Source organism: Ananas comosus, linkage group 4 (genome assembly GCF_001540865.1).
Source record: "Ananas comosus cultivar F153 linkage group 4, ASM154086v1, whole genome shotgun sequence".
Classification (NCBI taxonomy): Eukaryota; Viridiplantae; Streptophyta; class Magnoliopsida; order Poales; family Bromeliaceae; genus Ananas; species Ananas comosus.
In genome coordinates, this window is record NC_033624.1 from 3,882,499 (window position 1) to 3,909,575 (window position 27,077).

General features: G+C 33.8%; 2 protein-coding genes and 1 long non-coding RNA gene across 4 annotated transcripts; 1 reads left to right on the plus strand and 2 right to left on the minus strand.

The window, feature by feature from the left end:
• On the minus strand, positions 13,074–17,378 carry LOC109709713 (protein RMD5 homolog A-like). Of its 2 annotated transcripts, XM_020232042.1 has the most exons (3): positions 16,044–17,378; positions 14,597–14,666; positions 13,074–14,476 (listed from the first exon to the last, which is right to left on the minus strand). In XM_020232042.1, exon 3 carries the CDS (start codon positions 14,443–14,445, stop codon positions 13,306–13,308), a length of 1,140 nt encoding a protein of 379 aa, XP_020087631.1. In that variant the 5' UTR covers positions 14,446–14,476; positions 14,597–14,666; positions 16,044–17,378; the 3' UTR covers positions 13,074–13,305. The 2 variants fall into 2 exon arrangements, with proteins under 2 accessions (XP_020087631.1, XP_020087630.1); XM_020232041.1 differs by lacking the exon at positions 14,597–14,666 and having other exon boundaries at positions 16,044–17,374.
• Positions 22,212–26,617, plus strand: LOC109709715 (sec-independent protein translocase protein TATA, chloroplastic). The gene is made up of 2 exons (XM_020232045.1): positions 22,212–22,636; positions 26,214–26,617. The coding sequence occupies exons 1-2, from the start codon at positions 22,286–22,288 to the stop codon at positions 26,355–26,357; spliced, it is 495 nt and encodes a 164-aa protein (XP_020087634.1). The 5' UTR covers positions 22,212–22,285; the 3' UTR covers positions 26,358–26,617.
• LOC109709716 lies at positions 24,213–25,260 on the minus strand. The gene is made up of 2 exons (XR_002216204.1): positions 24,947–25,260; positions 24,213–24,804 (listed from the first exon to the last, which is right to left on the minus strand). It is a non-coding gene; the product is annotated as an uncharacterized LOC109709716 (long non-coding RNA).

The following is a 27,077-nucleotide window of genomic DNA, read 5'->3' on the forward strand; positions in this document are numbered from 1 at the left end:
AGAAACATAAAATAACATGAGAGAAATACCCAAAAAACAAGTGAAAAGTAATCCAAAAGACAATGGAAGAATTACACCCACTTTTTTTTTTTTTTTTTTTAAAAACTAACATTAGAATAACTCAATCAATCTCAACTCATCTGTCCAAATCTCTCTCAACATCGATTTCCATTTTGTTCTTCTCTATGACTTCTCTGGATGATACTCTTCTTTTCCCATGTGTGCACATATACATATTAGGACCATGCTCACCCTTGTGTAATGGCATTAGCATACTTAAAAGCACATGTTAAGTATGCATCTTAAAGAAGATAAATTCAACTTCTCTTCTTCTTCGTTCTCTTCCTCTTCGTACTTTCGTCTAAAACACGTTAAATGGAAACATCGTACTTTCCGTCTAAAACACGAAACATATATATCGCGTGATCATTGAAAGAAAGTCAATTGCTAACATACTTGCATGCATGTGCTCTATACATCTATTTAGCAAGTTCATTACTTGCTTGCTAGGTTGAATGATAGCATTGTTGTCGATTAATTAGGTTATCCACAAAGTTGGTAAAATAATTCATTTGCTTACTCTTGTGATTCCTGCTAGCTCCTGCAACCTTAGATGAGATTAATTGGTACAATTCATCCCAAATATTCTGCTGAGTTTCATATGACATGTAACTTTACTGATGGTACAATTATTTCAAGCTGAACCTAACATAGCTCATAGTTTGGTACATAGCACTTTGTTAAAGAGCTTGGGACAAACCCATTGCTACAACTTTTTCTTCTTTAAATTTGAAGGACATGTTGCTGAAATAAGTTTTGCCTTTATTAATGTATGTTATTAGTAAACATTGCAAACTTTGCATCTATATATATATATATATATATATATATATATATATATATATATATATATATATATATATATATATATAAGTAAGGCTGCTGTGCTATTAAGAGCACAGCAACCCTTGTGCTCCTATGTTCTTAACCATTCATCAATTTTGATAGATGGTTACGATGAGATAAAAAAATTGAGGATAAATTCAAAGGGAAGAGAAATTAAGACACCTAATTTTTTCTTAATTTCTCTTTTTTGTCTCATCCTAACCACTCATCAAAATTAATAAATGGTTAGAAACTTAGAAGCACATAAGCTGTTGTGCTTCTAATAGCATAGTAGCCCTGCTCTATCTCTCTCTCTCTCTCTCTCTCTCTCTATATATATATATATATATATATATATATATGCAATGCCACAAGATGTAGCTTTCATATTAATTAATATTCATCTTCAACCGTTCATTGAAGAATTTATAAAGAAAAAAGATAAAAACTTCTCTTTCAAAAAAAGAAAAAAAATAATACCAAAAAAATCTACATTGGCGATCAATATATCATAGAACTTGCTTGAAGCCTCGTTTACGCAACAAAAAAAAGGAGAAATGTTAGATTACTTTTCGATGCATGAATGTATTATTCGATATATTTGTATATTTGTTTGACAAAAATATGTATAGTATATATGTCTGCAATTGCAGTATATAAATGGCCTCTTAGTTATTTTTCTGGAATATGACAAAATTATATTACAAAATTATATTATAAAATTATATTATAATCAGTTATCCTGAAAAATAACGGATTATGAGAACCTCATAATGGACTGCGCAGAAGCATCTTCATCACAAAATAAATACTTTATGAGGCACAAATAATAATCACTGAATAACTAATTATTCAGTGACATTCAATGAAATAGGCCATAGAAGATAGTTAGGCTAAAATAAATAATAAATTTACAATATTCGGAGAAATGTAAAGCAAGGCTCAGAGAACAAGAGAAAACATATTACATAGGAGAGAAAGAGAGATATTTATAGTGTTCAACAGCAATATAAATACAGCTTAATTTCAAAATCGAGTTGTCACCACCTTTAATAAAAAAAAAATTTCTCTCACATAACACATAAGTTACATTAATTTTCATCATAAAAACTATCTATTTCTTTCCGCAACCGACACTGTTAACTTTGTCAAATTCAAATTTTATTATTTTAGAAGAATATTTTTTAATCTATTAAACAGTAACAAAAGTGACAGTCTTTCAAAAGTAGAGAATACAATTTTCAAATTCAAACAAATGGTTGAAAAAGTAAATCTAGATAATTAAAAAAACTTTCTATCAAAAATGCAAATAATTTGACTTGTTCAATAGTACCATGAAGCAAAAGCCCTATTGTATATACTATTAAAGTTGCTAATTTTGAGACCATTTGATCAATAAGCACTAGAGTTAAACATATGTAAAAAATTCAGGAAATAATGTATTGATGTAAGAAAACCAAAGTGACCACATTGCAGTGTCAAGATAGTGGAGAGATTACTCATACATTTTACCCATAAATAAAGCACAGGAAGAGTTTGTAAGCATGCATGTTGATGTGAAACAACATAGAAGTAGGAATATACTCACCTTGCTTTACCCTTTTTGGTTTGTTAGGCTGTCGATTTCCACAGAAGCCTATAAAAATGCCCAATTATGGGAAGAAGTGAGGCTGTCGCAGCATGACCTAGCAAACACTGACCTTTTCTCAGTTATACACAGGATGATGCTATTAACAGAGCCAAATTTACTATTGGCAGATATATACATTAAACCGAGTCTGTGAATTTAATGTGATCCGTCGTAGTAGAAAATAACGCTGTTGCTAATAACAATAACCTATATATACATGGGACTATTTCAACGAATAGTCTTTGGTCACTGAAAGCTAGATCATGCTGGCAGCTTCACTCATTCCCCTGGGCACTTCAACAACAGCTGGCTTGAATGCTCAGGCAAGGGGTTTAGGGTATGATGGGATGAAATTAGTCCTAAGAGATGTATACACCCAAAAATTAAGGAAAAAGAAATATTAAAAGAAGTGGATCACAAATTGAATCTAGGGTTTCATGCCAAGTGAGAACTGAATGATAAGAATGGTGAAATTATCAGGTCAACTCCCAGCTAGTAGTAGTAAGTGGAAATATAGGGCATCTAGCATATAGGGCTCAGGTATTTATTATGGTATAATTAGAAATATTTACTGAAAAACTGTTGTAGAGGATGATCATATGGAAGGAAAAAGGAAAGATAATTACTTCAAAGATTCAATAATCTTACAACTTATAAAAAAAGAAAAAGCACGAGGTGAATGAAACAATATGAAAGAAAAAAATAAGATGAAGAACACAAAGGTGGTAACTACTATATATATATTATATATATTACATCTGAAAGAGAGAAATGATTAGAATATATATAGGACTTTGAAAAAATAAACCAGAAAAAACATTGCACAGGAGAAAAAAAGTTTTGTGATGCAACCACACCAACCCAGAAGACAAATAGAAGTTCAAAACACTGGCATGTAAGTTAAGCAGATGATCATGAAGAATGATGCATGGTAAGCATAAGAAAAGAATAAATGAGGAAGAAAGAAGCAAAGGGAAATGGTAACATGAAACCCTAGTGAGACTTAAACAGAGAAAAGACATGGTAAAACTTAAGATCCCATACATACATACATACATACATGGGCTTGTAACTTTGATCTCCTAATTGGATGGTGTCTATATATATATATATATATATATATATATATATATATATAAACATGAAGATACTCTCATGGGTTGTGATATTTATAGAAGAGAGAATACATGGGAAAATTAATCAAGATCTCATACAAACCAACATGGTTGTGTAGTGTAGCTTTTGAACTGCTGAGAGGATGGTGGGTGAGCCATAAAGAGGAAAGAGAGAGAGAGAGAGAGATGTGTGATGGGCTAGGGCTAGGGTTAGGGTTAGGGTTAGGGTTTGCAGTGTGATAGGGTAGTAGGGATGCAGGGGGGTAGGGCGGCATGGTGCAGGCACACTAACTAGTAAAGTATAGATAGAAGCGAGTCATAGGGAGCCGTGCCTCATGCGGACTCAGATTGAGATAATTAGCTTCCACAAGATCGAGGGCCCAGGCTTTTTTTTGTTTTTAATAATTTTTTACCATCCTCCAATTTTTTTTTTAAATAACAAAAAATAAAGTTTTAATTATAAACTTTGTTGAATGTATCCAAGCATAATTTTTTTTTTAAGAGTTACCCGTTTCGTTTATTTCATCTAGAAATAAATTTAGCTGAAAATGTGAATCAACTAGAATTCGAATTTTGGAACCTCGGATACCAACCACTAAGTCTTTTGTCACTTGCTCTAGAGATGGTCGGTATATATCCAAGCATAGTTGATTAAAGACTTTATAGTTAACACTACGATTTCAAATTTAAAATCTAATTATTTTATATTTTAAATTGAGTTATTTTATACCAAAAAAAAGGGGAAGTGAGATAGTTTGCTTGCTAACTTTCTCTCTAATTAAAAAAATTACTTTATCAAATATACTTTTTGATATATATATATATATATATATATGATAGTAGAGATAATTTATAAACTCGCCGATTGTTATTTCTTTTATTTGTGCCAATAGAAAAACCACGGCTAGAATCTGAATTTGAATTTAAATTTCTCGTCATTCAAGTTTAAATCAATAACCCCACATTAAACCAATATAAACCCGACTTGAATCGAGATCCAGTAAAAGGAGGGGAAGAAAGAAAAAAACTGAAATAAAAACATTAATTGGATTAGAAAGCCACAGAAATAAAACCACAATTAAATGAGTCCAATAAATTTGAACTAAATAAGGAGATTTTTTTTAAAAAAAAAAGAGTCCAATAAATTTCGATTTAGAATCTTCTGTTCTAATACTATGTAAAACAATTATTCTCTTTATACTGATATTAAAGGCCATATTTTAATAATTACTTATTTATAACTCCTTAGTTAATTTATTATTTACTAGTGAAGTTACTGGCACATTGCGGCGGGCTAATATTATAAAAGACAGAAAAATTGATAAAATAGAAGTTTTAAAATTTTTCGATTTGCCATAAGATATCAATAAATACAAATAGTATAAGAAAAAAGAGTATAAAAAGATCTTATTTTGCACTCTTTTTTTCTTTTGAAAGTGATTTGTTTAGACAACAATAAACCTGCAAACGCATTGATTGAAAAGTGGGCAGGGAAGACGAAGTATCAGACAGAGATGGGGAGTCGAAACATTAGGAAATGGGAACGGGAAAGAAGGTAAAAGTGAAGGAGGAACTGCCATGTAGCAAATTCTATAAAAAATAATGAATAAGTAAGTACAGAAGTATAGAATTAATATAGATGTAGTTTAATACTATATTTAACCGTCGGCATATCCTGGATTCTTTAACATGAGCAAGCCAAAGAGGCAAATTAAGTGTACTATAGTAATTAAAATGTCTCCTTTTTCGTTTGTTATTTTAAGGGGTTTAATTATATAAGTTACCTTTTTCGTTTGTTATTTTAACAAAGGAGCTAGCTCAGTAGGAGTGCTCCTCGTGAAACTTTTTTAGGATCTTGGGTTTGTAAACAAAAGACAAAAGACACGAATGAAAGGGTGAGCGTGGTGAGCCCTCTTTAATTTGCGTGTGAAACGTGGCACCCAAAGAAACCACCATTTGTACCAAATCGTTGGTAAATAATAATAAGATAATAATAATAATAATAATAATAATAATTAGATAATCGAATGCTAATTTTAAGGTTAGAGGTTTGAATTTTTGGGTGCGCATAAATTTAATTAGAATGAGCTGAGTTTGCTGAGGCATAACGCCAGGCCTATTTGGTTTCTTAAAAAATATTTCAGAATATTATTTACATGCATGCACGAAAAAATTTTTCGTGTGTCTGGTTGGCAGAAAAAATAAAATTTTTACAAAATTATCTTTCATATTTCACGAAAAATCTTTCTTTTCGTTTTTCAAATTTTTGATTAGGGGAACAAAATTTTTTTTCCCACAAACATTTGAGGAGTAAATTTTTTTTTTTGTTTTGTTTTCTAATATATCGGTGGAAGAGCCATCTCTATCTCGCATTCGTCATTTTCATCATCTTCATCTTTTTGTCAAATTATATTATCTAATACCAAAATATTATTATTGTATTTAATTATTTATTATTTATATTGTAAAGATTTTGTAAGTTTTATGTTAAATTTTAAATGTTGGTAATCTCACCCATCTTTTGGAGAAAGTGTTTATATACCAAAATTTTCAACTAATCAAATAAGTGAAATAGAAATGAAAAATTATTTTCTTTTTCTTTTTGCTTACCAACCAAATACGCATATATGAAAAATTATTTTTATTTTTCATTGAACCAAACAACAGAAACAAGAAAAAAATTTTCCACATAAAACTATTTTCATCAGAAAATAATTTTCTACTATTTTCTAAAGACCAAACTGGCAATGAAAAAAAAAAGGGAGGCGTGTGGATATATAATTAATTGGTGAATTATTAATTCCTAATCTATGCCTTATTCTTTGTAAATTAGGGGATAATTTCCATCATTCATTACACATTTCAAAGATTTTATATTTTTAATTAAGCTACTTGTTATAAGATGTATCTTTTAGATCATATGATATTTTTATTCACTTGGATAAGTGACAATATACGCAGCTACCAAGTTCTAATTAAGCTTTTACTAGCAAACGTAGCATGCATGATTTATGATCTTTGTTATTAGCGTGATTAGTTGGTGTTTTTTTTTTTTTTTGCTATTGTGAAATTCAGAAATTGAAAACATGATTATATATGGAAAATAATTTGAAAAATAAGAGAGGAACGACAAGCGAGAGCAAAGTTAATATTCTATCAGATATATGTATGTTATTTGAAATGATCGAGTTTAATTAGTATTAGTAACTTATTGAATCTAATGTATCGAACCAAAGTATTTAAACTTAAGTTATTTAGTCCCATATATACATGACTCTCAAGCTCTCTAATGTGCTATTGTTAAAGCAAGATAAACTCTACTAATTTTAGTCTTGAGGTCCTCATCAAAGAGTATGAGCGATGTGGAGTTTTATACGTGGCTCTCACTATATTTATGGTGTATGTCATTGCAGTTAGTATGTACTCTTTTCGATTAACAAATTTCGCAGTATATATATAGAATTGGCCGAATCCAATAATATTATCAATTGATCAATAATGATCAGAGTTAAATTACGATCCCAACATGTTTAAATCCAAATTGCTTAGTATGCATCAAACTATGGAGTTTGACCAGGAGACTATCAACTAACTAAGCTGTTTAGTAATGGTAATGAGTTCATTAGATAGATAAGTTAGAGTTTGACAAAAAAAACAAGGACACTTTTTCTCTTGAAAGAGGAGGAAGATAATGAATTTGGACGCAGAAACAGGCCAACCAAAATTCAAACTAGGATGGGTCTCGTGGTGACAAAGAAAAAAAAAAAAAAAGTCTTCTTTGTAACAATTACTGGAAGGGTCAATCGATTGAGCACAATTTTACACATCCAATAGATGTTTTGACTTTCGCATTTTCTCTCTACTCTCGTTCGAAAAATATATATGAAAGTTGAAAGGTATGGGAAAAGAGATATTATATAAGTTGAAACAGATAAAAACAATATGAGCAAGAGTTAAAGGTAATTGATTTATTAGCTTGTGTACTCATATATCACTTGCATTTGTCACAACAAGGATGAGCTACTTAATAATCTTTAGCAGAAGAAATTTTTTACTCACATTTAAAACTATCCAAGTGATTGAAAAGGTTGTGAATGAACATCATCTATTGTTAATACCTAAGATAGTTTTCTTCATTATGAGTGGCATGCAAGTTTAAATCTACTTTAATCCAATAGATCAAAGCTTAGTAGTAGATATATATACTTCTACTTCCAATTTTAAAGTTAGGGCAAATTTCATTTATAATTTCACTTTGCTTTGGTCCAAACCTATCAATTGCTGCAAGCGGAATGAAATATTACGTACAATCAGATTCTTAACATCTACAACGTTGATCGTTGCAATCTTAGCATATTTGTAAAACTGGACCGAAATATCGTACACACACACGCACTATTACAATATTAAAAAATAGGGCCTCGAACATTACTTTCTCTCAACTTGATGTATATGTTTTCGTCATTCAGATCTTGTCTTAGCATGCTATTCCTAGATCGTGGCTTAACCTGTCATTCAAACTCTAATTTAGTCGAGACTCATCACAGTCTTTAATACCAACTATGACACCCGTTTTTTAGAAAGATCATCTATTTTAGAATTACTCTAATCTTAATACGCTTAACCTCTTAACTTCTTGGACTTTACCGCCACCTAAAATATTATAACCGAATTTAGAATTTTTTAACCCTATTATTCCTTATATATAGGACTATTCTAAATCATAGAATTGTCACAATTAGAGCCATGAAATAGGGCAAAATCTCGAGAAATTTAACAAAATCCTCTATTAATTGAATAAAATAACTCGAACCAAACAAATAGAAGTTTAAATAGGGTGAAACACATAAAATTTTATTTCTATACGCTTCAAATGGTGTAGATCATATTCAACGTACAGTGCCGATAAGTCAATTCGAAGGCTTCATCATCGAAAATAAATCGATAGCAATAGAACTTATTTACTTCCAATAATATTCTAGCCCAATTGAAAAAAAAAATCAACAGAAAATTAATTTATTATTTTATATATATATATATAATAGACAAAAGTTATTTACTGCTTGACAGCTCAATCTGTTTGCAGCAAACTTCAAGGACCTTCTTCCACTCTTCCAGAGCTGCTCTTTGCAGAGACATGCTAGCTTTTCTTTTTGAATTTTGTTTTTTTTTGGCAAATAGTACCTCATTTTTCTTAAGTTATGAGACTAGTCATGTCAATGGCATAGCATGAGCACTCCATTATAAAGATTCTCTCAATGAAATAACAGTACACTACTTTCAGGAAACAAAAGTACACCATCAAAGCACCCCCCCAAAAATAAAAACAAAAAACAAAAAACAAAACAAAACAAATCAGAATTGGCTCTTCTCCAAGCAGAAGCTACAAGTACTTAGGTGGTCCAATTCAGGCATGCATTCATCTGTGTGTGCATATACATCTCTCTCTCTCTCTATATATATATAAATATATATATAGTCCGACTACTATATTTTTATGAGTATAAGTTTTATTGTATCATAAATTTTCGGTTGTTGGATCTATATTGTTAAACATTTTCACCCATTAGATTATACTATTCAATCAAGCACCCACTCAATTCTAAAAAACTACTATCATCCTAACTGCACATTCTTCCATCCAACGGCTGAAAATTTATAAGTACAAAGAGGCCTATACTGAGTATAGTAGCCCTAACTATATATATACTTGATTTAGCATATTTGAAGTATCTAGAAAATAATTTTTGCAAATTTTCGATATCATTTACCTAATGATCGAAAGGATTCAAAATCAATAATTTTTAATGGTTGATGTATGTGGTTTGCAAGTTTAACGGTGTAGAAGTATTCAAATCAGATGAAAATTTGATAGAAAATTCTTTGTACTATCTACAATAAGATCAAAATGTCTGATCGAAAATTTTAGTACTATATCATCACTTTTAATGAGATTTTTATTTTCAACCGTTAATTTTGAACCCTTTCGATCGCTGGGTAAATGATATCGAAAAATCGCAAAATTCATTTTTTAAATAGTTCAAATATGCTAGATCAAGTTTAACGGAGCCGATCGTCGCTTCCAATAGCCTATCATAAAAAATGGCTTAGGAGCACGAAGGCTTCCATACTCCTAATAGCACACAAGATCTACTATATATATATATATATATATATATATATATATATATATATATATATATATATATATATATATCTCTCTCTCTCTCTCTCTTCTAAAAGCTATCCTCAATAAAGCCATTCATTCAAGTGATCATCCCCTGCTTGTATATACCTTTCTTGTTTCCACTCACGAAATAACTGGTACAACACTTGCCAATATTGTTTGCTGCACTTGTCCACACACATTTGTAGGCTTCTTTTAATCAAAATTCCCTCCTCAAGTTGAAAAACTATGCACTGTAGTAATCAACTCCAATGTTAAACTTAATTACCATCGCAATATCGTCGCTAGATAGATAGAAAATTGAACTACAGTAAGTGGTCCTTAATTAGTGTGCAATTTAACTATATATAAGATGTGTAGTACATGCATGCATGGGCTAGTAGTATATATGAACAAATTAGGAAGATACTTATGTACCCATGCATCTTCATTAAAACTCCCTAGTATGTCCATCACTTGTCCTTGAATTGCCAATTCAGTGGTGAAACAAATTCAAAGAAGCCCTAAAAAAGCACCAAGAGAAACCCTATAATATGTCACAAAAACTTTGGTGGTCCATATATAAATGAGTTTCCCTTTGCCCCCTCACTAGCTAGTGTTATCTTAGTAGTGGTGGTCCTCCCTCATCCTCCATATATGAAACAACACAGCCTGTGAGAGAGCAATAAGCCATTAAATAAAACTCATGTATCATCCTATACTATCTCCCTATATATATATATATATATATATACTTGTTATTATTCGCACCGAGGAATAGAAGGGGACCATATATCGATCGCGGCACATGATCGACATAGGACTACATCACGCGTACGCGACAAATGAACGAATGAGAAGCATTATATTTATATGCAACTTGATTCCTTTCTTGTTTTACTAGATTGATTGGTGTAGTTCAATGAAACTAGATACATGCATAAATATTCTGCAGAGAAAGACTCCTTATTTTGCTTATGTTAGTATAAGCAAACAATACAACTAAAACAATACAAATAACAATAATTATTGGATCTTTGAATTGGTTAGTTAGCAGTAAATGCATGGAGCACATGTGTATATACTACTAAGAGGAGATTAAAAAAAGAAAAACAATAAAAAGTAATTGTTGTTATGTGGTATATATATATCATAAAAATTGCATTAAATGCTAAGATCAAGGATAGAGGAATTTTGGATACCAAGGATAAATTCTTGGTAATTGGAAAAAAAAAGAAGGTAGAGTGATGGACCACCCACCACCATTTGTGTAGGCTACTGAGGCTAGAGGCTAGAGTGAGTGCATCTCCTTACTAGCTGTTACTTGACAGTGTGACATTTAGTAGTGGCTAATTTTTTTTTTTAAAAAAAAATCATGTGTAGCTATAGTGGTTTTGGTGTGGTTAATATTTCTTATTTTTTTACTTCATTTGTTTTGGATCACAGTTAATTATTGTTTCATGCATACCAAATTTGGAACTTTCACTAATTTGTGAGTAATTATTATTTCGATATTGCTGATCGTCAGTTGACCTTCCAGTGATCTGCCATTTAATTATTTACCTCTATTTTTATTATTCGTCACTTTTGAAAAAAACTAAAATTTGAAATATAAATAAAGCAATAACTCACTAACAATTTGGAATTGATTAGTAAACCAATAACTCCCTAAACCCTAAACCTTGACCCTAAACCCTAAACAAATCAATTAACGTATGACACTGTATTATAAGTAACATGCGTAAAATATTTCATTATTATTTATTGGGTTCAAAGATCTTAACCTACAACTTGTGTCTTATCACCATTGAAATTGTTTGGTTCCAACTGTGCAAACTCTCACTTAAACCTTAATGGCTTAATGGCTTATGTTTTTTAAAACATACACCATATTATTATTATATATTTTATCAATATATATCTATAATACATTTTAGATTTCTTTTTATTTTTCTATTATGTATGATTTTCTTTTGTATTGCTAAATTATTTTTTTCCTCACCAATCTCTACATTACTGTTAGCAAATTTATTGTTTTAGACAAAACCTAACAACGTTATTAAAAAGCACTAGTAAAATAGTAAAAAAAAAAATGCAAAATGAATCTCTATGATAAACTCATTAACAATTTCTATTAATTTATTTTCAATTCCTTTTTTGTTATTTTTATGTATTTTATTATTTTTCATGTCAAGATCAGTTGAATATATGTTCCGCCATTTTTAACCCGTATTCTTTAACAAGTTTTATATAAAATTATAGGNAGGGAATTAAAAAAAAAAAAAAAAATTGTAGTAGTTGAACAGTGCCTTTGAACAAAAAAAAAAAGAAAAAAAGAGAAAATAATAGAGTATAAAAAGTGAAAAATTATGTAAAGTGCACTGCCCTATAGTGTTTAAAAATTAAAATTGGTTGCCTCTACACAAATGCATGTTACTGTGGCTAATGGCAAAAGCAGAAACATCTGTTAGTTAAGTGCTTTATGGTAAGCCACCACAGCTTTTTCATTTTTAAAGCGCTTATTCTAAAAGCCCACAATCAACCACATCAACAATCATTTAGATGCTACATCAAGTATTAACAAATGCCATTTTTCTAATCCTTTTTTCTGTTAACTACTTAATCATCTGTTTCTAAAAGGCATATCCTATATACCCCTTTTATTTAATAGGGCATGCTATAGCCTGCTAGGATCAAATGCCACACCAGGGGATTTTCCAAATGATGTTAACAATTTGTGCTTTTTGTTGAGCTATGGTTTATTAATTATAAGGTGCTTACCAATTCCCTTTTTTTTTTAGCTCCTTCCCATCAAGGATGCCTCAATTTTGAAATTATGTCACCTAGAAATTCTAAAACATTTATAGATTACAAGGGGATGTTGTTTCCCCCCTTATAATAGGAACCCATCATTTTCTGGTTTTTTTTTTCGTTGAGTGAAAGATAACAGCTTAGCTGCTTCAGTCATTTTTATTAGAAATAAACCTAACAAGAAATACAAAACAACTCGATTTCAAACTTGGAACTTGGAACTTGAAACTTGAAACTCCAGATGTCAACAATCAAACCTTTTACCACTTACACCTTTTACCACTTACACGAGAGAGAAAGAGAGTCAGTAAACCCCACCAAATTAATATGTGAAAATCCCTATCATGTACTTATTCTCTAACATCAATAAACATCTTATTCAAGATTCAATTCTATCTCCCACACTGCATAAGGCATCACCCGAGCAAATATATTGCATAGCGAAGATAATGCAATTGCGACCAGATTACCAGGTAAGAAACAAAGTTAATTTCACAGGTAACTCGTAATATGAAAACATACTTCTTTTCGTACGACATGGTTTTATGTACACAAATCATAGCATAAGCAATTATTCATGCTACCCAAATGCCCAACAAGATACCCAGGAAATTTTCGAACATGGCTGACACTTCCTACCATTAGAAGAACATAAATCCGTTCCAAGTAAAAAACCAGACCTGATTTGAACACTAGCATTAGAAATGCAGTTGCCTGCACTGCGAAATTGTCGCCTCCGAGGGGCAATATGGGCATTTAAAAGGCCTCGTACTACTCTTCGAGAGCTTCACGATCGACTGCTTAGAAAGCACGTGCCCGCATGGCAGCAGCATCGGAGGGTTCTCCTCGCTCGCTGGCTCGCGTAAAACCGGACACACAAACACTGAGTGGAACTGGAACTCCCTTCCCAAATCGAGTGCCACTGGGAGCTGTTTCATGTTCTGCCACTCCTCCTTTTTTCCAGCCATAACTGTACTCAGCTTTAACAAAGTCGGAAGCCCTTGCACCCCTGCAGATATTGCAACTTCGAGCGGAGATTCATAGGATTGCCCTAAAAGTCCACAGAATTGTCGGGCCAGCTCGTGGGCCAGCTCTTCCCACTGGGCCTGGGCTGTGAACTCGGTGTAGGGTGACTGGTCAAGCCGCCCGGCCCACAAGAGACATGCCATCAACTTTTGGATTGAACCTTTGTGGGTGGCGGCAAAACGAGCTAAGTGTGTTCTTGCATACTTGAGAGCTTCGTCACGATTGCCCTTCTTTAATATCTCAACAAACTGTAGTTGGTGGAGCTTCAGCTCAAGAGTTGACCCGTTTTGGGTAAGTGGGCCACGGTTCTTGGCAGCCCAAGCGAGAGCAGGCTCAAGGTCTCGTTCCCTCATGGATTCGAGAATTTGGTACATTTCGACAAATGGAAGTTTTAAAGAAGCAGCGTTTGGCTCACGGGCTTCGTTTGTGAAGCAGTCACCGAGATCGAAAAGGCCCTGTCGATAGAAGTGAGTGGAGATTATCTCGTTTAATACATGCGGATCGGTATCCACATTCCTATAAGCCCTGGAGATGTCGGGTTGAAAACATTTTTCGAGAAGCTTGGTGTACTTGGCGAGTGCCAAGTTGATATCCTTCTGATTGCTGTCGAGTTGGTTCATTGGGGCCAGCTCATTTAGTTTGTCCTTTAGTTCGGTGAGGACGGAAGTGTGGTTGGAGGTGGTTTGTATTTTCGTGATTGCTTGCTCGATTTCTTTCTCGATCTGGTTGACAATATCTAGTGTTTTGGAGGATGATTGCTTCTGCTTTTTGGCAACTCGGTCAAATGCTTCTTTTAACAGGTCAAGTTCCATTTAGTGTGCTCGCGTGCCTTTTGAGCTTGATCTGTAAAGCAAGTAGGGTTTGGTAACACTATATGATAGTTGTGTGCTTGTATGCAGAAGAATAAGGGAAAATAAAACATTTACTAAGCCTCATAATTAACCATGAAATGGTGTGACGCACCTCAATATAAATCATGCAAAATTATACTGTACTAAAGTAGATTCTACAGATGCAGACCAGCATATGCAGACTGCACATGAGAGCAAAACAAGTTAGTATACATGACTTCCTCCAAAGCCCAAACAAACCTTGAAGACGCCCTAATCATAATCTTATGATCAAACATGCATGAGAATGTCCCAATATTATGCAAACTTTTACTTTGTAATAGTTGATTTAGTGGTGTACAAAATGTTTTAACAAGTGACCATTAAGCCTAGGGTTCAAACAACTTGGAGCCTGCTATATGAATCAATTCTTCGAGTCAGTGTCTTGAACAAACATTCTTTTCGGTCAAGCCAAGTCTAATTTATATTTTCACACTACATGCCCTAATGTAACTTTTGGTCATCCCGTCTCCCTTTTTCTGAAAACTTGGTCAAAAGCAATTAGAATTTATTGGTGCCAAAGAAAATAAATATTTAGTGCCATCATGTGCTGGTACATGGGAAAAAAGGCTTAGTGAATTGTTTTATTGTTGGAGTCCTTTCCATCAAAACGTGTCTAGGTTAAGCTTAGAAAAGGTTACAGCAACATGCCTAGGTTAAACTTAGAAAAGGTTTCAGAGATCAGTGTTGCAATTTGTTCCTACTTAGGCAAAACCTCCCCTCCTTTCCAGTGCATTATATTGTCTAAGTTGCACACCGACAAACCATCTAAATCTGTTTTCATGGAACTTGGCCTGTATATAAGTACTAACTTCCCTCACACAATCATTTCTTATTCTATCTTGTAACCAGATACAACTCGATTTGGTTTACATGTTTTCAAAATATCACAACATTCTGAACAATAAAGTATGACAGATCTTACAGATATGCAGATATATTATGCAAGCAATAACTAGCCAGAAATGCCCTAAAATGCATAGAGGCCAAAACTGATGAAAGGTCGCAAAACTTCTTATGTAAATGTTCATTTAGTGTCACTACAGACCACGCACAAAGACTCATCAGTAAGGCCAAGAAATACACCAGCCAAACAAAATCACTTGTATGCTACCCTGTGTAGTTATTACCAGATTATTAGTCACATTGTCCAAATAATTTTTAGATTTTATATGGGTTCATCGCTTATATATCCCTGCATATACCTGAAATTGCACAAATTCTCGAGTTGTTGGCATAAGTGCCCCAGAAACTGTATTTGCATCTATATGTAAAAAAGTGATTTTGCCAGAGGTACAGTGACAAATAAATAAGTTTTGAGGGGGTAAGCATGCATACCACTGTGATGGGGTATTTCTGCAATTTAAATAATTGAAAGGGAAATATCTAAGAAAATAATAATAATAATAAAAAATAAATAAAATAATGTGACAAAAGCTATGGAACTACCAACAAGCATACAGGACACAATAGGCTTCAGCAAAAAAAGGGAAAAAAAATATCTACGATTATTTTTGTACCTGAATATGGAAGAGATATTCAGCTCTGATGTGTGCTTAGCTTCTACTCGCTCTATTTTAGTGCTTTTGTAACAGTTTTAGCCTGTCTGGGCAAAGAAATCAGCACAGCACTAAAAAAGAAGCCAAAGAAGAAATAATCAGATAATAGCAAGTCATATAAAATACAGTACGATTTACCAATACGGGAATGCCAAAAATCAAAGCACAAAGTAAAAATCAGTATGTTAGAATGCATCATTAGAATTTATCAGCAATATATTTTCTTTGTTATTTCTGTGCTTCCATAGAGATAAAGTTAAAATTTTCCGTTCTTGAATCAAAACACAAAATTAGTACAATAACAAGCAGCATATTGTAATAGCCAGGGTCCCATATATCACGAGACAAATCAATATCTCCAGCGTTTAATGCAAAAAATATACATCCTATCTAACTTCCTTAGCACGTATACTGTTAAAAGAACTCCCATCTTTTTGTACATACTATATCCACCATTACTTTCAAAAAAAGGAAAAGCCTCTAGCCGGCATCTATAAAACTACAAGTTTACTGCTCAGATAATTGACCTTTAACTATTCCTTCAATGAATATAAAAGGATTACCAGCATTTCATACCTACAGTCAAGAAAGTGCAACTAATACGCCTGAGGCATAAGCCCATCCATTAGCATATTAACATGATTCGATATAACAAATTCAATATAACAAAGGACATCGGTTAAGAGGTTGCTTCATTTTGCAAAATAAAATCGCATGCAATATATCTTCAATCAGCTCCTTAGAGCTTGCAGAATAAATGCTTAAATCCCAACTTAACCAATCTTCAACGGTTCAACCCCTCCATGTACAACACAACAAACCACCTCTTTCACCATCCAGGAAATTTTCGTTATCAATCTTAGGCCATAAATTTAGAAACAAAACCGCCACTAACCAGGGTGTGCTCAATGAGGCAATTAAAAACATCTTATGATTTAAAATCTACTATGGTATTCATGTTAGGCTAGAGGACAACAGCTTCGAATACTAGTGATTGGTTTCGATCGGCTGGTTTAAAACAAATTTTGTGAGAAAATACAATCTGTTTCTGCTCATGCTCAGTTATCATAAGCAACAGAAAATAGTATGCCATAGACATAAATTGTCTAGAAATCTTCAGAATATGGGATAATTATGCTTAACATGGATATAATCATGTTTCAAGCTTGACGTAAGCTAGAATATCCCTCGTGTGTAGTCAGGAGTAGAAAATTAACACCTTGAGGATTAGAACAAAGCTTGTCAGAAAAAGTGGCATCTACAAATAAAAAATTACTAACACTTCCAAGACCCCAACCAAACCCAACTTAAAAAAAAAAAAAGGAAGATGGAATCTCAATGGTGTTAGTACAAAAGAGAAACAGAATTCTCACAAAATGGTTAAAGCAGCAGATGTCCCATTGGAACATCAAATTACTTATACATTCACAACAGATAAAAAGTCATCAACCTCCTTTTTCTAGTTAGAGGGTGTAACTAACTTTAGGTCATGAAAACATACCGGGATAAAGAAATAGATTTCTTACAAGATGGTTTAGTCTGGGATCGTTAAGCATAAAAAAAAAAAGGCAGAGTGTTCATAATTCATTTGACGACTCCTCAACTTAATATAACTTAATATGAGGGTGTATTTGTAACAAACCGTGCTCTCAAGGTGTCTATATGATAATTAAAACTTCATAGGGCTGTATATATGAATAAATATTTTCAATGCATATTTTAAAGCCTTAAGCTAAAAATAAAGAAGTATAAACAACTTCACCTATTTGTCCGTGAAAATTTATCTTTCTAAATCTGGTTCTCAATGACAAGAAAATAGGAGTGTCTTGTAAACTGAATTAGTAAATTAAACAATTGTTAAAATTAAGCGAATTCTCAGCAATACATTTAATTAGTTGTCCACAAATATAAGAGATAAGTTTCACCCTGAAAGCCTGAATTTTGTGAGTTGAAAAGCTCGGACTAGGCATTACTGAAAATCATAAGCACAAAAATGTAACCATGCTTATTTAATAAAGGGAAAACAGGGAAATGAAGATGCTTCATAACCACGAAATGTAACTACGAATACATAACCAAGGTTTCAAGTCTTCAGCATTTGGTAGAGGGAAAACAGGGTTTGCGCACATCATAACCACGAAAATGTAACCATGTAAAATACATAAATATGGGAAAAGAATATCAAAGATATAGATCATATGACATAAAATAGGACACTTAACTGAGAAAAAGGCTCTGCAAAGCTGAAAGATTTATTATGGAAAGAGGAACAAAGATTTAAAATCTTACATGTCGCAAGGAGCACAACAGGATTCAAACAGTAACTATAAAAACATTAGATAGCATTCATTTTGTGCTTAAAAAAAAAAAATCCACAATAATTACCACCAATATGGAATTGCTAAATCTATACGGTTGGCCAACGAATCATGCAATAACCATAATCCTAAATTCTTTATACTCCATCCAAACTCAAGAAAAGCATGCCAAGATCCTAATTTCTTGATGCCACGAACAAAATTTTTCCAGGCACCATGATTACATCAATCCGAAGCTCCATGAGAACCCAATTCTTTTACTATGCGGGGTTGGGAAGCTTGCGGTTGCAATCCCGGACGAGTCCAAACGGAGAGAGATCAGCAAATTGTTAGGGTTAGGGTTCAGATCAGCAAATTGTTCGGATTCGGGTTAGGGTTAGGGTTAGGGTTAGGGTTAGGATAGGATTCAAGAAGCTTCTAGATTTAGAGAGAGAGAGAGAGATGTGAACTATGACGCAACGCAACCAGAGCTTCCGTAACTGCGGTTCCTACTAGCGATCCACTTGTGTAATAGGGTCATCCTGTGGACGGCTAGGATTAAATCAAAACGTGCATCGCTCTGCTTAGGGAGAGAAACAGAGTTAGTTAAATTTTTTTTTTTTTTAATAGAGGAGAATCTTCTTGAAAAAGGTCGTTAGTACAAAAGATTTTTTTTTGAGCTTTTTTTTGGCATTTAGTCACCTCAGAATTTTTTTTTTTTTATAAACAGTCCTAGAAAGTTTATATTGTAAAATTAGTCATATTTCCGTCACGCAAACGTCACGTGATTGCTATATGGTTCGTGACCGTATTACGTTGAATACTGTGAACTATTTGTCATGTTTTGATTCCTAAACCCTAAGCCCCAAAATATTACATTACATATACTAGGGTGTAAACGAGCCGAACACGAGCTAGCTTACGAGCTGGCCAACGAACAATAGTTAAAAGGATTAGATTAAAATATATAAAAAATAAATTTATAAAATCTTATCCCTAGACTTTGATCTAATAGTTAAAACTTTACATATAAATGAATCTTTTTATAATTGAGCTCGCATTTATATTATTTATTTTGCTAAAAATTAAATAATAAATATATATTATATATATAAATAAAAATTAAATAAATTATATAAATATAAAATATATGTATTTCGAACTTGTATCGAGCTGAACACGAGCAAGCTGACCCCAGCTCGTATTCGCTTGTTTATTAAACGAGCCGAAAATTCAGCTTCGTGTTTCGGCTCGTTGACTAAACGCGATTCGATCTCGAGCTCATTTCGAGCTGAACATGAGCTGACTGCGAACGCGCGCAGCTGGATTGCCACCCTCTACATTATTATTGTAATTAATTCAAAATTAATTTTTTTTCCAAAAGTTCTAACACTTCTTCTTTTTTTATTTTTTTAATTATTTTATTTTATATTTTAATTATTTCTTTCTCATCTTCTTTAACGTCTAACTCTTTAACTTTCAATAACATCACCTTCTCTCTTTTTATTATTATTGTAATTAATTCAAAATTAATTTTTTTTCCAAAAGTTCTAACACTTCTTCTTTTTTTATTTTTTTAATTATTTTATTTTATATTTTAATTATTTCTTTCTCATCTTCTTTAACGTCTAACTCTTTAACTTTCAATAACATCACCTTCTCTCTTTTTATTATTATTGTAATTAATTCAAAATTAATTTTTTTTCCAAAAGTTCTAACACTTCTTCTCTTCTTTAACGTTTCCCACTTCTCTCTCTTTATTATTATATTTAATTAATAATTAATTTTTTCATCCCCCATGTCTCCATTAATCTCTTCGTTTTTCAACTCTTGCTAAATCTCTTTCATCCTCTCCCTCTCCCGTAAAAAGTCGCTCGCTTTCATCACTGTTGTATCGCGTCAAGTTCATAGAATCCGCAGATCCCGTCGTGTATTTGGTGGGGATGGCAGTGGTGGTAGAAGATGAAGATCTTGGATGCGGCGGCTGCGGAAGCGGCAACAGAAGTGGAAGAGAGTGTATGGATATATAATCAACTTACTATTGATAGTATATATATACGGTGATAATCAAGTAATCGGGAATTTTTTTGTATTTTACTTTTTCTTTAATGTTTTTCTTTTTAACTACCCTATCTATTAGCTTTTTTCAATTTCTTTTATAGTTATTTAGATGTATGTAAAATTGTTAAACAATAAGCTGATAGAAAATATATTTTTTTATAGAATTTGTTTCTAGAATTAGATGTTTTTTTAAAGGATTTGCATGTATGTTATAAATAATTGCTTACCCCAATTTACAATTTTATATATACACTGAATAATTTTAAAAAATTTACTATTAGACAATTAAAATCTAATTCAACAAATACAATTTAAATCATATTAAAGTTTATATATTAAAATTTTATAGCACCTTGAGCTAATTTTATTTAAATTATTTTTATTTAAATTAATTGAATTATTAATCTTGCTAATAATTTTATTTAAATTGTATTTGTTTTCCTTTATTTTACGCCTCTCTTTTTTTCTCTTTTTTTTTTTCTTTCTTCATCTCCTCACTGTATTTTGTTTTTGATATATGTACAATTTCAAACTATCATCGATGATCAACAATAATAAAAAAATTGCTTTGATAATATTTGTCCGCTGTATCGTGCGGATAACTACACTAGTTACTATGGTAGGAGAATAAATGAAATACGGTGAACCATTCGTCGTGTCCACACATGATGAATGATTCATCGTGTTCAACTTAAACTACACCACTTTTCACGCACGCGTAGCGCTCGCATGACGCTTAATGACGGGAATAGAACTAATCTTGTAAATATAAATTTTATGGAACTATTTGTAGAAATTTTTTTTCGAGAGAGTTAAATGTAAAAAAAAAAATCCTTTTTTTACCATCTAACATAGACTAGCACAGATAGTAAAGAAAAAAAAAGAAGTTAATATTCGAGATCCCAAAATTATAATCTAGTAAATTTATATTTTTAATTAAATTTATTTTTTAAAAAATAAACAAGTTAAAAATAAACTCTATCTAAAAATAATATTATGAGATTATTATTTACATGAATTAGTCCTGTTGTTTATGTGCAAGTCCTACGTGGAATATTCATTGAGGATAAGATAAGATGGATTTTTGGGGTTTTTTTGCAAATAGCTCTCTAACAAAATTTTATTTTAAAATTGGCCATATTAAAAATTTATTTACAAAAATGGCCCTATCCCTGCCACGCAAGCGCCATGCGTGCGGGGCTGGGGCCAGGTGTTTAAGTTGAATACGGTGAACCATTCACCGTGTTCAAACACGGTGAATGATTCACCGTGTCCAATACAAATATCCCCACTTAGCCAAAAAATGATTAAGTAGAGTTAGTTGTATTGGACACGATGAACCATTCACCGTGTCCAAACAACAAACTCGACTTAGCCTTTTTTGGCTAAGTGGGGATATTTGTATTCGACACGGTGAACCATTCACCGTATTTGAACACGGTAAATGGTTCACCTTGTTCAACTTAAACTCTTGCCCCGCCCGCGTGGAGCTGACGTGACGCTTGCGTGGCAGGGACATAGCTATTTTTGCAAATAAATTTCTCACAGGCCCACTTTTAAAAAAATTTTTTATCAGGGGGCTATTTGCAAAAAAACCCCTAGATTTTCACTTACCGATTAGTTTGTACATAATTAAAATAATTTTAATAATATTTAACAGTGTTAATTATCGATTAAGAAGTAAACGATCTGATTTAGAACCGGCCCAACCCCGCCCGGCCCAATCCGGCCCACTTTATATCCGCTAGGCAACTAATTCCACGTTACAAAAATATCTCCAAAGTAAAACACAAACACAAACGCATACCAGAGAGAGAGAGAGAGAGAGAGAGAGAGAGAGCGAAAATGGCGATAGCGTGCTCCTCCACGGCTCTAATGGCGCCTCCGCCACTCCTCCGCACGAAACCCTCGTCCCCCTCCTCTTCCTGTTACTACTCCGTTACCTCCTCCGCCTCCCTCGCCTCGCGCGCCTCCCTTCTCTTCTCCGGCGGCGGCGGTATCCTCCGTCCCGTTGCGCGGCGGCGCCGCTCCGGTGGACGCGGAGGCGGAGGGGGAGCCTTGGGGTCGCGGTGCCTCTTCGGGCTCGGCGTCCCCGAGCTCGTCGTCATCGCCGGGGTGGCCGCGCTCGTGTTTGGCCCCAAGAAGCTCCCCGAGATCGGACGCAGCATCGGCAAGACCGTGAAGAGCTTCCAACAGGTTCGGCCCCCTCCCTCAATCCATCGTCTAGGGTTTCGAGTTGATCGCGTAGTTTGCGTTTTCTCGAGAAGATTGTTAGGGTTTGTGTGGAATTGATTCTTGTTTAGCTGAATTTAGAGAAGAGTAGGGTGCCACAAAGGACAAAACAAGGAATTAAGGCATGTTCAGCTCGGCTGGAGCTGAATAGAGCTGTTTGGAAGCATCATTCTGCGAACGAACAATTCGCAGAATGATGCTTCCGAACTCTAAAGCAACATGCGTAACAAATTACTTCGCTCGAACTCTAAAGCAACATGCGTAACAAATTACTTCGCCTGTTCGAGCGAACTAATAAATTACACAGTCAATCACCATGTCAAAAAAAAGAAAAAAAAGAAAAAAAAAATGAGACCTTTTGTGCGCGGTGGTGGTGGTGGTCACCGTTACGAGCCTATAGCGACCGAATCCCAAGCATGTAACCCTCCACAAGGCAAGGCACCATGGAAACAGAAACAAAGCAAACGATCGATTCCCACTTTCTTTTGCGACAAACCACACACAACACACCAATCAATTCGAAACCCCACCCCCGAGTAAGTTTCTTCCAGAACCTTCAATGATGTAACCGCAAAAGAGATCCCAAAAAAAAAAAATAAAAAAAAAGGAAAAAGAAGTGATGGACGACTACATGCAGAAGGAGACTTGAAAACATGCGGATCCAAAAGCGGCGCCGGCGGCAACCGCCACCGCCGCCGGCAGCGCCGCTGCCGGGGGAGGCGGCGGTTCGGTGCGGTTTGGGACATGACCACATGAGAATCAAGGGACCGGCGTTCGGTGGCCGTGATCAGATAATGCCAACTCTAGTAAATAAACAGTTACGCTGACAAAATCAGAAAAACCTTGTAAGTGAATAGTTTCGCGAATTGTTCGCAGAATGATGCTTCCGAAAGCGAGCACCACGAGCTAAGTTGATCGCGTAGTTTCCTATATGCTTGTCTTCTGCTTCTCGTGTAAAATAGCTGCTTTTGAAGCACAGCGCAAGTGTTCAGGAGCTTTTTTATTCTTCTTCCTTGGTGCGAATCCTGTTCTAGGAGATGGGTATAAAGGAAATTACCATTTTGAAATGAGGACTATGATTGAGCTGATTTTTCCAAACATTATTGAACCAACCCTGAACGGTTAAACTCAAAGGTTTGTTGATGCTTTTGTCGTTCTCTTATAGTAAAAGTTGAATGGCTATAAATGTAAGGCTTTATAAGATGAAGATGGTTAGAATCGTTAGTAAATCGAATATCAAACTTGGATGTTGTTCTAGTGGTACTTGAGGAGAGCCATGATGAATGTTGACAATATGGTGTGAGTTTATGTTCTTGCAATCACTAGCATGTTTCACAGAGGGAAGAATTAAGCAACCATTTGCCTTGCAGTTGGCCTTTACATCAAAAGTTTTTGCTTTTTCTTTGCTTCAAATCTTAAGGGGCTTGGATCTGTACTGTTCTAGATGCGCTTGGACGACCTAGAGCTCAATCGTTTAGGTGGTATCAGCAATAATTGTAGGAAACAAGTTTCAACCAGTTGGAGAGAAACTGATAGTTTGATTTTTTTTTTTTTTTTGGGCCATAGTTATCTATTTAAGAACACAATGTTTTGGACCTGAACACCCTCTCTTTATCTGGTCGTTATGTAATATGTACTATGTATATATTTGCTCTTGGGGATTTCTAACTTCTAAGATTTTTTTGTGTTTAAATACTCTTAGTTTTTCGGGTCTGCATAGATATATTTTGCTTTGTACGATCGGTCATGAAATTACTGGATCTGGCATATTCCCAACTAGTCATTAATGGGCTCACATCCCTGTGCTAAAACTAGATGTACTGTTCAAAAATTGAAGCCTTGCACTTTATACAAAGTGCAATTTGGTCTTTACTCTTTCACCCAAACAAATTAGCCCTGAACTTGCCTCAGCCTTTGCAATATCATTTCTACATGTATTTTTGCCCAAAATCATTTACATCATATCATCTGGGATGTGAGCTTGTTTACAAATATAAATACTAGGTGAGATTGGATAAGATAAGTTTTAGTTCTGGGACAAATCTGTTTAAGTGAAACAAAGTTTTTATTCCGTAGTTGAAATCGAAGCTCTCGCAGATTGAAGCATTTCGACAATAAGAGTCTTGACATCCCTGCATAAGAAACAAGGCAACCGCAATGTTGAGATACGGAACCTACTTCCATCCCCAGTTTTGAGCAACAAGAAAAGAACGGAAGAGAACTTACTAAAAACAACATTTATGAAAGCATAATGCAGATATTTCTATGGCTTACTTTCTGTCTTGTGCTGGCCTTGGGAAAGGGATCCGAAGCTTCATACTGTTTCCTTGATAAACAGCCTAAACATAGAAAGCAAAAATGAGCTGTGGAATTCAAATGAATGAGAACTTGTAGTTCAATTGAAAAAGCAAACAGATTGTTTGTATATGAAATCAATAGCGTTGAAATTTGTTATGATGACAGCTAAAGTTACTAACATGGTACACCATAGTTATGTTGTTGAATCAAACCTACAGAGGGTTTTTTTTTTTTATTTCTCTAAGTGCCGACAGCACCTATGCTCAGAACTAATCAAACATACTTAGAGCTAGGTAAATCTGATATACAAAGCACCTATTTTATTTACCTAGTGACACCAAAAGGAGTTATGCTACAAGTGCTGCTTGGAAACAAAGGATGCACAAACTGGAGATGCACAAACCTATTTGATTCATAGGCCTAGAAACACAAGCTATCAGCATTATCATTCTTTCTTGCAGGGTTACTTTTAAGGATGGACTTGGTTGTGAAAAAAACTTTCAATACCTACAGTTGCAAACTTACAATTATAGGAAACAAGTTTCAACCGGTTCGAGAGAAACTGATTATTGGGTACTTTAAGACCGGTTCGAGAGAAACTGATTATTGGGTACTTTAAGGATATAGTTTGATTTTTTTTTTTTTTCCCCGGCCGTAGTTATCTTTTTAAGAACACAATGTTTTGGACCTGAACACCCTCTTTATCTGGTGGTTATGTAATATGTACTATGTATATATTTGCTCTTGGGGATTCCTAACTTTCAAGATTTTTTTGTGTTTAACTACTCTAGTTTTTCAGGTCTCAATAGATATATTTTGTTTTGTACGATCGGTCATGAAATTACTGGATCTGGCATATTCCCAACTAGCCATTTTAATGGGCTCACATCCCTGTTCTAAAACTAAATGTACTGTTCAAAAATTGAAGCCTTGCACTTTATACATAGTGCAATTTGGTCTTTATTCTTTCACCCAAACAAATTAGCCCTGAACTTGCCTCAGTCCTTGCAAGATCATTTCTACATATATTTTTGCCCAAAATCGTTTACATCATATCATCTAGGATGTGAGCTAATTGACAAATATAAATACTAGGTGAGATTGGATAAGATAAGTTTTTGTTCTGGGACAAATCTGTTTAAGTGAAAGATTCAGGAACCATCCACCCATCTTGCACTATTACATAATATTTTTATGTTTTTCAGCCTCCTGTTGTTCTAAATCTTCTTAAATTTACACTCAGGCAGCTAAAGAATTTGAAACCGAGATAAAAAAAGATTCCGAAGATGCAAGTCAACCTGCTCCATCTGAAACCCCCAAAACAATCAAGAGCGAAGACGAGAAAAAGGAACTCGAAGCTTCATCAGGCACCAAAGAAAGCATCTAGAGGAGGAACCTAAGCTGCTGTTTTTCCAAAGCCATCTCCGTGTTTCATTGTTTGTATCATTAAGAGAGTATTTAATGTTCCTTATTTTTCTTATCATTCCATAATCTTATGGCGTTTTGACTCGACAAAACTGCGATTCGAGCTTCTGAAATGTAGTTAGTGCATTATTCCCACTTTTACCAAGACTTGGCTTGTGCCATTTTTTGTACCAAAGTTGAGTTTCTTGTTGTTGCCTCTAAAGGAATCATCTGGTTTCATCAGTCGGTTGTACATGTTAACTTAAATCTATCTTGCAGTTGAAGATTCGATTTTCTTAGAATGCTTAATCTCATCCAAGATTATCTTCACACATGCTATGAACAAAAGTACAGTTTTTTCTAAAAATCTACTCAGGCCTTCAGCTACAGGACATTTTGAAAAAAGATGCCCCTACTACAATTTTTAATTTGCACCCTTCAATCGTTTCTTGGTTTTCAATTTAAGGGTTATACCATCAGGTGATTTAGAGCTTCTTTTAATATTAGACAGCTAACAGCTATTTGAGCCATTAACTTCGATTAGAATCAATCATGGACTTCAATCTGATGGTATTTAAAGTACTAGAGACTTTTTTCACCTGCGTTATCTTTGCACTTTCACCTACACTTCTCTTAACAAATAGGTACTCGCACTAACTGTCTCCAGTGTAAGTAATAATGAATTTGATAGTTGGTACCCAAG

Coding starts and splice junctions, on each gene's coding strand:
- LOC109709713 (XM_020232042.1), bottom strand. CDS start 14,445: ATGGAACTTGACCTGTTAAAAGAAGCATTTGACCGAGTTGCCAAAAAG.
- LOC109709715 (XM_020232045.1), top strand. CDS start 22,286: ATGGCGATAGCGTGCTCCTCCACGGCTCTAATGGCGCCTCCGCCACTC. Junction 22,637..26,213: donor CCGTGAAGAGCTTCCAACAG/GTTCGGCCCCCT, acceptor ATTTACACTCAG/GCAGCTAAAGAATTTGAAAC.